This window comes from Saccostrea cucullata, unplaced genomic scaffold, assembly GCF_032062105.1.
Source record: "Saccostrea cucullata isolate Sc308-1 unplaced genomic scaffold, CSIRO_AGI_Scuc_v1 ctg8807, whole genome shotgun sequence".
Taxonomy (NCBI): domain Eukaryota; kingdom Metazoa; phylum Mollusca; class Bivalvia; order Ostreida; family Ostreidae; genus Saccostrea; species Saccostrea cuccullata.
Window position 1 is genome coordinate 396 of NW_026924465.1, and position 12653 is coordinate 13048.

At 32.1% G+C, this 12653-nt stretch overlaps 1 protein-coding gene across 1 annotated transcript; it reads left to right on the forward strand.

The window, feature by feature from the left end:
* The first annotated feature begins 386 nt into the window (after window positions 1-386).
* Window positions 387-1199, forward strand: LOC134266483 (complement C1q tumor necrosis factor-related protein 7-like). Its single transcript, XM_062748711.1, has 2 exons — window positions 387-490; window positions 708-1199. The coding sequence occupies exons 1-2, from the start codon at window positions 403-405 to the stop codon at window positions 1109-1111; spliced, it is 492 nt and encodes a 163-aa protein (XP_062604695.1). The 5' UTR covers window positions 387-402; the 3' UTR covers window positions 1112-1199.
* The last annotated feature ends 11454 nt before the right edge of the window (window positions 1200-12653 follow it).

Below are 12653 nucleotides of genomic sequence, written 5' to 3' on the forward strand. Positions count from 1 at the left end.
CAAAAATTAGAAAGTTTGAACATTAGGATGTGTCTCTAGTTACCGCGCCTAATGATGAGCCAATACATTTATGTAGAAATAAAGTCTATAATTCCTTTTCTGAAGAGGAATATGCATTACAAATTTTGTTTACTATATACTTTAAATGATATAGAGGGAAAAATTATGTTTGGTGTCAGTAAAAACCTAGATTTTTTTGCATTAAAAGTGGAAACATTGCACAAATCTCAAAGATTAGGTTTTTAATTGTAATATTTTCGGGTTTTGTTTCAATAAGAACTTAGACTTTAATTTATCCATAACATTTGTCTGTTTCTGCTTGGTTCTATTGATTGCTTATAATTGTTCATTATTAATGTAAATGATATCAACAAAACCATTGGCGTCATAAGGAATGACGTCATGCAATCTGAATACGACTATATGAAGTTGTCCTCCACTGTGTCGTCTCTGGAGGTGTTCCGAATGAATGTTACCAGGAATAAATGCGGTAGATTCTATATTTTTTTTTTCAAAAAATATACCTTGTAACTAAAAACAATGTACCTTAAAAACTAATGATAACTTTCTATTCAAATGAATTTTGATAATTTTTTCTGTTTTCTTCTTTTTTTAATGTTAAAATGGACAATTGTTAATATTACTTTATTACGATTTTGTTCTCTTACACTAGGTAAAATAATATTCACACTACTCTTAACTTGTAGACTTGTCTCAAAGAATAGCGTTCACTGCTGGAGTGACGTCTGATAGCAGCTCATGGAACAGTGGCACCCTGGTGTACAATAAAGTCATCAACAACGTGGGAGGAGGATATAACCCGAGTACTGGAATCTTCACCGCACCAGTAGAGGGAGATTACGTGTTCTACGTCAGTATTCAAAGTTACGGTAGTAAACATATATTAATAGATATTGTATTAAATGGATCTAGTAAGGTCCGAGCAACTGCCTACTCCTACACCTCAAACGAAGCAGAAGATGTTGGCACAAACCTTGTAACATTACGACTACAGAAGAGGGACAAGGTATGGGTAAAACATTACAGTGGTACAGGTTATGACACTTACACTGACGCACCTAGCGTTACGTTTTCTGGATTTCTGATTTGAATTATCATTTAAGTTGACTCTATTTAACATAGAAATTATGACATAACTGTATTTATCTACAAATGTATCATTATAGCTTTGTCATTCAATTAAATTGAGTTAATTAGGACTATATGTATTTGATTTGTATTAAGAGAATAACATTTTATATTTCACTTAATATATTTTTTATATGTTTAACATGGTAGTATTTGATTTAAAATTGTGTATGATAATAATGATTTCTTTTGATAATACTAGATATTATTTTTATCATGTATTCCAAGCTCTCTGATTGGCTCAAACTTGATCACATGAATAAGTATATAACAGCATTAAGACTTGTGTTTGTGTTTATAGAATTTGAAATGCATATCGACTCGTAAAATGGAGATTAAAATTTTCCGTAAAACGAATATAGTCCCGATTTCACAATTATAGCTAATACGGTGTATGACTTGATGTTTCTGAAAAAATATGTACTTTAGCTTATATTAATTTTTCACATGTATATGAGGATTGTTTTAGAGGGTTTTAGTCTTTTTTAATTCAACATTCTTTCTCCTATGATATTCACAGTAGAATTATTCATTAGAAAATTTTCTTTGAGTGTCTGCTACATAGCCGCGAAGTAAGGAATTGTTCATTATATCGCAGCTTTGGATCCCACTGAGGGACGTGGAGACCGGTCCTTCTGATGAAACCGTATAAACCGAGGTTACGTGTCGTAGTAGTTGCTAGTACTAAAAGATACCTCCCTGCTCAGTGGCCTTAAGTGACGAGTATAGATAAAAATTTGCAGATATTTCCATCTGCTAGTGAGGGCGTCTTCATATATATGAGTGAAAATTTTTCGAGAGGGATGTTTAACAATATATCAGTGGAAAATGATACGTTATACAACATAAAATGTACAATCAATCAATTATTGCAACAATGCTTGACAAGCTTTGCCCAAAACAATTGAGGAAGCAAATTAACCATGATGCAATAGAAAAATATCCACAGTTTATAAGAAAAAAGCCTTTAGAGTAACTAAAATGATACAACATTGGAAATTTTGCATATTTTCTGTTTGGTTAGTATGACAATCTGAAAAAAAGCACAGCAGTTATTACTGGTTAACTGTGATATTAATGATTATTAAATTGCGATTATTGCCGAGAACAAAGAAATGTCGTGGACATTATTATCTAATAAATTACGAACGAGATCAAAAAAATTATCAACTCAGAAACACGTATGAAACCTGTACAACTCAAATTGACTGTAGAGTGAAATACTTTTTTGTACCAAATCGATGTGTCGTCTTTTGCAGTCTGAACACTGTAAATTGCATAACGTTGCTGGCGAATATGGGGTTTTATAGCGAAGCGGAACTGTTTCACGGACCTGTCTACGCAGTTTAAAAAACTTGACTTGGTCCTTATTAAAGCAATGAAATAGAAACATCATTTTGATATTGTGTATTCATTAAAATTAAACAATTTATATTAATATAATTGTAATTAAGAAGGCTATTAGAGTAGCTTGGATTTTATTGTTTGAACTTCATTTTTTGTAAAAATCTTAGTCTTTATCGGTCGCCGAAAGTGCGCATGGGCCAAGGTGAAATGCCATAAAATTTTACATAAAACGATCTGATTTAAATGATCATTTTTTTCATAAAACGGGTCAAATATGATTAAAGATTAGCTATTCACAAATAAATCGTTTAACGCAATTTTCTGATACATGTAGTATCGCTTACTATGTAGACAATGGAAATATCAAGCGAAAACCGCAAAAAATGTATTTGAAAAATTGATAGAAAAGCGACGTCGACTATGGTTTAATATGCTTGAAACGTCGTCAGAAACAGATATTTATTCAAACAACCTGAATTTATAAGAACATACTGTAGACGTACTTTTTTCCACGGGGTCATAATTCCGATCTCAATTTCTGTCTAATCCGCGGGTAGAAAATTACGCAGATATCCTAGACTGTCACTATATGCCTTACATTTATATTAAGTACGCTTGGACAAATTTCCGTGGAAAATTGGTGACCGCGTACATAGCGTAAATTTATACCACGCGGAATAAAGTACTTCTACAGAATATTTAGTCCACTGATTTTTAATCGGTATATACGATCACCCTTGGACTTCCGGTTCAAGGACTTTCCTTAATGCATATGATACGTAAGACCATGCATGTTGAGGCTTTATCTAGTGAAATTTCGCATCAGCAACTCTTCATAAGCCATTTTCAAGTAGCCTTAGCATCGTTATAATATATAATAACTCCATAATATTGCCAAATGTTTTGTTAAACATGCAATTTTTTTTATTTCTGTTAAGCAGACTCAAACTTGACTTCCGGTTATGGTATGGAAATCGTTCATCCGTTAAATTACCGATGTTTTCCAAATTGAAGATATTCATAATTTCAGATACAAAATTCCTTACTTTACATATTTATTTCCCCCTAAAGTAGGGTGTTGCGTTTCTTTTGCGTATTAATATAATATGAGTGCACTCTCTGATCTAAAAATAAAACGTCTTTTAATCCTCGGAAACAATTGTATCATTTACTAGTTGCATATTTTAAATCAGACGTTGCTCTCTATATAATATATTTAGAATAGCTTTAAAAATTGGCTGTTTTTGTAGACTTTTTCAGAATATAAGGAAATTGACGCATTTCATGACGTCATAATGCATTGAATAGCCGGAAAATTACGTCATTTTTGATAGATACCATAGATCTAAATGATATTTAATGCATTGTTAACTAAAACTAAACAGTTTCATTTTTTTCAGAAATTCACAAGGCCATATAAAGCCATTAGTGGACATTGTTCTTATCTGTACATAAAACCTAATACCTGTGTCATTCAGAATCAAAGAAAGAGATTACGACGTACATGTAGCAAATCGTGACGTCATAATAGGGGTGTATTAACATGAATGTAAATTTTTTAAAAGCATTGGATTCATATTTTTAGATGTCTTCGGTCCTATAACACACCTGGCCGCGCCGACAAATTGAATACCGCGGTATGATAATTTGTCGGCACGGCCAGGTGTGTTTTAGGACCGAAGACATCTAAAAATATGAATCCAATGCTTATATTTACATTCTATAATTTTCCTTTCTTCTTCCTTGCTTATTTCGTTTGTCTTTAGTTAGGGAATAACTCTCTTCTAATTTGGTATTTGCGACCGTTATTGCTAATTTAACGGTATTTAAAAAGATATTTTTTGAGAAAAATTGTATCAGGAAATGTGCATATTCAAAGAAAAATGCACCTGCTTCATTCTGTCTTTTTTGTGAAAACTATCATTGCAGAAAAAATAATTATGTGTTTATCATTGAAGGGCAAGTTGGACGTAAATGGTCTCTGAAAGACTGTTGTTGATAGCATGACAAGTATAAAGACAAGACCCCTATAAAATCCGCCATTTGCATTGTACTTTCACTTTCAAGTCTTAACATTTGGACAAAATAAACAGGGAAAACAACATTCCAGAGGCTATCCAAGTCCAACTTACCCTTCATTGATAAACATATTTTGTTTCTGCAATGATGGTTTTAACTAAGATCGCTGAATTATAATTAGGTGTATTTTTTGAAAATATATGCATTTTTAAGAAGATTTTTTCTAAATTAATATTTTTTCCAAGTATATTTTTTTTATCAATTGATACTTTCTATATGTTAATCAATGAAAAATACATAAACTGTAATAGTTTTAACTTTATACCTCACATAGTTTTGGGGCTATTGTAAAAATAAAATTTTGGACATGTTGACCTTTGACGAAACCTTAATACAAGTTCTGTAATGCAGCTCTGTGATGTTCATCCCATTATTATCCCATTTTCGTGTATGAAGGGTTATGTGGGCTATAACTTGTATGTAAACTTGCTTTCTATATTAATGTGTAACTTAATGTGTTTTGCAATTTTGTGTTATGTAGGTCCCGTTATACGTCATCCGTTCCAAATTATATGTCTTACAATTGTGTGGCTATGGTCTAAAGTGTGTGGGGCACTTAGGAGCCTGAGGATACTAGTATACTTCGTACAATGAATTGCAATTGATTAGAATGTGAAAACGTTTCTGAGTCTTTTTATTTGAAAATAAGTAAAGAACCTCATGCGGCCATGCACCATGTGTCAAACCCTGACTACTATTTAGGCATAGTGCATTGAAAGTCACTATTGTTATTATTATGCTGACTGTTGTATAAAACTGACAATATATTTTCTCCATTTCCAGTGTTTCATCACATTATATACACATTCAGTGTAATTGTCCTTATGAAATCCATCAGAAATCCACGACGTTCAAATTTCTATAACACACGCGAAACCTTGTCACATACACAATAGGAACTACCGTATATACTCGCCTATAATTCTTTTAGGGGGGTTATAAACTTTCGTCCAGAAGTCTATGTCCGACTTATAGGCGAGTCATCAAAAGACTGTTGTTTTGGACAGTGAAACGTAATTTTCTATAAACATTTTCAACACTTATTGTTTAACAAAGTCTGGATATATTAAATATTCATGTATTCTAATGCCCAGTACACACAGAGAGTTTAATTCGAATTAAACGTAAGTTTACTGCGAATCAGCTTCGCTTAGCGTTCACATGGAGAATTTAATGCGAATTAGTTTACTTTGCATTAGTTTACTGCCCATTAAATTACTTCGCATTAGCTCCATGTGAACGCTAAGCGAAGCTAATTCGAATTAAATTTTGGGGCATGCGTAATGGCAAAATCAAGTCATATGCGTCATGTCGGTTGACAGCTTTAAGTACTGGTGCTATTTTTGAGTGAAAAACTAAGAAAAAATGTGTTAATCACTAAAATATGTCTCCAGACACTGTGCCATTATGTCAATGCATGTGCTTCTGCATAATATGACGTGATTTGCAAATGACGTCATACAAGCCTTTCTCACGCCTGACTGTCGAAGTGAAATTTTGATTCGCATTAGTTAAATTTGCAACAGCTGTCGTGTGAATGCAATTAATTCGCATTAGTTTGATTTGCATTAGTTTACTTCGCATTAACATACTGCGAATTAAACTTGTCGTGTGAACAGGGCATAAGACTTAACATAAAGTACAAGCAATTATATACGAGTGCATGTATTTATCAATTTTATTTTTTTTTTATCTTAAGAGGGTATTATTTACTTTTTAATGATTTAAAGATTAATATGTACTTCATTTCTAAAAAAAAATTCTTAAAATTTTAATTTTAATCAAATCAAATCATCAGGACATTTATTAGAAATTGTCATCTGGCCCTAAGACCGTAAACTGAGAACAGACTAAAGTCAAAATTTTGATTTTTTAATATCTTAAATTTTATTTAATCTATTTGCTTCAAAATAAAAGAAATGTTTCAACATTTTCAATCAGACATATACTGAAATTTTGGTCTGATAATCAAAATTATTTCATGTTTCATTGGTTTGAAATTTTGACTTACGTCTGTTCTCAATATACGGTCTTGGGGTCTGATTCTGACAAAAGTTGTTCCGACTCATATTATATGTTATATTTAAAAACTGTTACTTTTGACTTTATACCACACATAGTTATGGAGCTATTGTAAAAATGATTTTTTTTAGACATGTTGACCTTTGACGAAACCTTAAATGCTTTTACACAATAGTAACATTTAACTTACACTTACACACAGTTACTTCACTTACATAGTTACTTTACTATTAGAATAATAATGAAACTAAATACCATAATACTAGAAGCGATACTTTCAATTAATACTACTCAATGTAATATTTATAAAACATACAAACTATACAAACGAACGAAAGTTCAAACGAATTTAAAATACATTGAAATAACAAAGTTATCCAAGAACCGTTTCATTAACAAAACAGAGAAAAAATGTAAATAAACTATAGGTACTCTGAGCAATGAGCTCACTAAATGATACCCCCCGCCTCCCATATTGTCCATGTGTTGCTATATATTGTTTTACGGTAATGTGTAAAGAGGAATAACTCGTCCTATCAAATGTTATCCAGAAGCTTCTATATGTGACGTCATAGGTAAACATATAATGGCAATGTCCATGTTTTGCCATGGGAAACTTAAAATACGCGTCGAATAAAATTGTAAAAAAGGAGGTGCACAATGGCAATATGTAATAATGATTCTGTGAAAGTTTCATTAAATTTCACTCTGTATTATAAAAAAGGAGTTGCGGATAAAGATAAAGCGTAACAGACGGACGGACAGACGGACGGACGAACAGAAGAACGGAAATACCGATGACTATATACCCTCCCACTTTTCAAGCGGGGGGTATAAACATGTTACTCACAGAAGTCTGTTTCTGTAATAACACTTTAAAAATACACAGTACTTTAACTTTACAAAACTTTTACAGTATAAAATTGGTCAGACAGAGCCTGTGCAGCTACATCTTGGGAAACCGGTTTTAAGAAGGGCGGAAGCCTAAACTCGGGTGAATAAATACAGGATGTAGAGAGGTACCAAAATGGGTGTTAGAATACGAGGTCCAGAATAAGATAACTAAAAAAAAAAAAACAAGGAACAAAGTGAGAACAATAATCACAGTAATTTAAAATACTTTACAAGACAAATAAACAATACAACACCGTAAATGTGACAAAAACCCTGACTTCTATTTAGGCATAGTGCATGCACAGTACAACACTCATATAAGTATAACTTCTTTTAAGTTTTATCAATTTCTGAATACAAAATCATTTATAGACAGAACTATAGGGAAAGCAATAACAATATTCGTTCGTCTTCTTCTTTTGGGACAACATACTTGTAACAATAATACGAGAGGTTAACGAAGTTAAAAATATTTTCCCCCTAAATATTATTTTTTTGTTCTCAACTAGCTTTTTATACCCCCGCTTGAGAGTTGGAGTGTATAAAGTAATCGGTATTTCCGTCCGTCTGTACGTTCGTCCGTCTGTTACGCTTTTGGGTTTCCATCTCTTATCCGCAACTCCTCTTATACTACTGAGTGAAATTTAATTAAACTTTCACAGAATCTTTATTACATATTGCCATTGTGCACCTCCTATTTTACTTTTTTATTCGAAACGTGTATTTTAGGTTTCCCATAGCAAAACATAGACATTGCCATTATATTCTATATTTATATCCTATGACGTCACATATAGAAGCTTCTGGATAACATTTGATAGGACGAGTTATTCCTCTTTACACATTACCGTAAAACAATAGCAAAACATGGACATTATGGGAGGCGGGGGGGGGGGGGTATCATTTAGTGAGGTCATTGCTCACAGTACCTCTAGTTTTATATGGTTTGACATATCCCAGGGGATATCACTCATGCTTAGATTAAAATTTAGGTCAGATTGTGCTTCCTTTTCTGCAGAGGAATATGCATTACAAATTTTGTTTACTATAGTCCAATCCACACTTTTCAAAAGTTATGTCCCTTGGCCGCCATCTTAGGGGACAAACCCATAGAATACCCACAGTAGCCTTTGTTGTTTTCAGGTTTGTAACTTTGTCATTTGACCTTTAAAAAGTTCTGCGTTTTGTGTACTGATTGCCCCAAAATGGGGCTACCCACACATTGAAAGAAAAAAATTAAACACAATAGATTTATCACAGCACACCCAAATATTTGGTAGCATAAAGAAGAAAAATGACGTTTCTTTCCCTTTAGACCTTTCGGTTGACCCCGCAAAGGGAAACAACTTTTGCAAAGTGTGGATTGAACTATTTAAAGTGTACTTTATAATGATACATGTATAGAGGAATAATTATGTTTGGTGTCAGTAAAATCCTGGGTTTTTTTCTGCTTGAAAAGTGAAAAAATTGGACGACAGCTACTCAACTAAGTTTCTAATTGTAATGTTTTCTGGTTTTGTTTCAATAAGAACTTAATCTTTCATTTATCCATTACATTTGTCTGTTTCTTCTTGTTTCTATTTATAGCTTATTATTGTTTATTATTCATGTAGATGAAATCAGCAAAACAATTGGTGATATAAGGAATGACGTCAAACAATCTCAATACGACCAGTCGAAGCTGTCCTCCACTGTGTCGTCTCTGGAGGTGTTCCGAATGAATGTTACCGGAAATAAATGCGGTAGATTCTCTAATTTGAAAAAAAAAATATATGCCATATAACTAAATAAAGGTACATGTACCTTAATGACAGAAAAAAATGATAACTTTTAATTCAACTTTATATGATATTTTTTTTTCTGTGTTCTTCTTTTTTTCATTAATGCCATAATAAATAATTGTTAATTTTCTGTGTTGCAACTCCAAGTAAAATAACATTCACACTATTCTTAACTTGTAGACTTGTCTCGGAGGGTAGCTTTCACTGCTGGAGTGACGTCTAGTAGCACTTCATGGAACAGTGGTACCTTAGTTTACAATAAAGTCATTAACAACGTTGGAGGAGGATACAACCCGAACAACGGTATCTTCACCGCACCAGTGGAGAGGAATTATGTGTTCTGCGTCACCATTTAAAGTCACGGTTCAAATGAGACTGACATAGATATTGTCTTGAACGGATCTAGTAAGGTTCGAGCAGTAGCTTTCACCTATAGCTCAAACGAAAGATATGTTGTGGGTACAAGCCTTGTAACATTACAACTACAGAAGAGGGACACAGTTTGGGTAAGATATTACAGTGGTATAAGTTATTACACACACACTGACGGGCCTACCACCACGTTCTCAGGATTCCTTCTTTGAATCTTTCAATGTCTCTCTATAATATGGAAAATAAAACAAAACTGTATTAGTTTTCAAATGTAGTTTTGTTCTTTTCATTCATTTCATGGATTACATCATGTCTATTTATTTCATTTTCATTTAATCATTATTTGATTTTATAAAATTTGACTTAACTATTTAAGGATGTACAACACACCTACCCTAAAAAATTCCTGTCGTTTAATTTTTGTTTTTTTTGTATATTTAGTACATGACTATATCTACTGCACGTATCCACATTTTGGACAAAATCGTTCGAATGGTTTTTGGACAGGAACTTCCAAAAGTTACCCCCCTTTAGTTGTTTACAAGGAAAGAAAATTTTTAATCAATGAACTGCTTAAACCTTGATTTTCAAAAAAGCCAGGTTAGATATAAATGTTAAATTTCATTGGCTTATTCTTTTAACCATTTAACACAAAAACATAGTCATCTTTTTGATATACATATCATCAAAACAATTTTTAAAGACCTTAAGCTGAAAAACTATGAATTATCTAAGCCTTGAAAATTGTGTATTTTTCAAATTCAAAATTTTTTTGTGAAAAAACCTGTCGTTTTATTTTTGTTAAAAAAATTCTTTAGGTAGCTGGTAGTAAAAATAATCATCATAATTTTTTGTATAATTTTTGTACGACCAGTTTTGATTTTATAGCGGAACATTACCCCCTCCCCCTTTCTCAATAAATCACGTTCCCATGCGTCTTTCAGACGGGGGTCGATCACTTTGTTGTATGAATCCACAAATACACATTAAAAAAATTAAATTGGAATATTGCTTTTCCTTCAAAAATATATTAACTTACAAATTTAAAAGTTCTCATACGTAAAGCGTATCTAAATGTAGATTTTTAGGCAATTTTTAAATACCCCTATCACCCCCACCCCTTCCTTTTTTGCGTCGCAGATCATTAGCGTTTGACGAAATGTCGTTTACAGTGCACATATACTGGTATTTCGTCATTTGAATCCCGGAGGTATGCATTAAATTAGTTTTTAAATTCATGAATGCAGAATAAATATTGACTACTTTTTTTTATATGTATCAGGAAAAAAATTACTGAAGGATTTTAGTGTTTAGTCCATATAATATATTATGTATGCGTTATGCATTCCATATCACATGAAACCTGAATACTAATTCAGGTTTTGTTGAACTTGAATATGTTGAGTTTTGATTTTATTTCTTTAATTTTATTTATTAAAACAATGGTGTATATTCAACTCTCCTGTGATATAAATGGAATAATTGTAGTTTCTTTCATGTCATTATTTCAAACGAGACAGTATGTGCCCGTGGGGATACATCGACATTTGCATAGATGTACAGCCCCTCATGATACTGTACGCATTCTTTCAATGTCGTCGCTTCTAAAGTTAGAATGAAAATTCCGTATTCGTCCACATTAACTTCAAAATATCAAACATTAAACTCTTCATCTATTTCAATTTATATCAAATCGCACATTGATATTTTTTTTTTAAATCTTATAGGCTACGTTAAAGTTTTGATTCGAGGAAATGCGAACCGACATTGTTGACAGAAAGTCAAACGATTTGCTGCAATAGGATATTCATAAATGCAGATAATTTCAGTACAAGTGAACAATTCTTTTCAATTCTATACTTACATTGTGTATATGAGGTCTATAGTATTCAATTCTCGGATTTATCAGGTCTTGCTGTAAATGTATTTGTCCTGTGGAAAACCGTGAATAAAGGGAGGAAAATAAACATCTCCTACATTTTCAGAGTTGTTCCTCTTTGATCAGTAACTAAGGGTCTGAGATCAACATCAATTTTACATTGTAAAAAGTTTTTTGATCATTTATTGTTGTTTTACTTAATAAAAGAAGAAAAAAAAAATTAATATCGTAAATGTACAAATTGTAATGAAGACCATTAATCGGAATGTTATATAGCCATTTGTACATAATGAGAATTTCGGCAATGTAAAATAAAATTTTCAGAATAAAAAAAAATGTTGCGCTTTAATCAAAAATACAATTTATTGTATATGAAATGAAATGAAATAAACATTAAGGGATGGTATTTTATGTCTTGCTTTTTACGGAGTTTAATTGGGTTAATTAAAAAAATACTTATTGATTGAGTATGGTACGCACTATCACAGTGCTCCAATTCCCATATCCCAACTTTCTTTCATGATTGATACACATCGGGATCGTTTTACTCGTCGTTTTGACGCTTTATTTTTGACGTTAAATTTGACGTCACGTCAAACGTTCAATTGAAATCGCAAGAGTTATCTCCCCCAGTGTGTTGTACGTCTTTAAAGCATTAAATGGTGTCTTATGGTAGCATTAGATTTCAAATTCTGTAATAGGATATTTATTTCAAATATTTATAATCATAATGTAGCTCAAACTTGTAAACAAAATTCAATAGGAGCATGCGAGGGTGAGAAATATGTTCTAACAACATTTTATAAAGATAACATTTTTGCTGTACTAACATTCTTTCGTGGAAAACTGAGACCATGGTAAATATGGAAATTTATTCAAATGTTCTGCGCACGCGTACAATATGGAGGAAGAAGTAAATGTCAATATTTTCGTTATGGGGCATACGGAATTTATTTCACTATTATTTTTCTTCATTAAAATAGATTTTTTAGGTTTTGAAACCTGGAATTTTCTGAAAACTAATACTTTTAGGAATTAAACAAAATTTACTCGGGCCAGAAAACATTCTACGTTTGTCCATTTTTTTCTTTGTGCGTCACAGTGTCTCATTAAATTATTGACTTGCATAC

Coding starts and splice junctions, on each gene's coding strand:
- LOC134266483 (XM_062748711.1), top strand. CDS start 403: ATGCAATCTGAATACGACTATATGAAGTTGTCCTCCACTGTGTCGTCT. Junction 491..707: donor TGTTACCAGGAATAAATGCG/GTAGATTCTATA, acceptor CTTAACTTGTAG/ACTTGTCTCAAAGAATAGCG.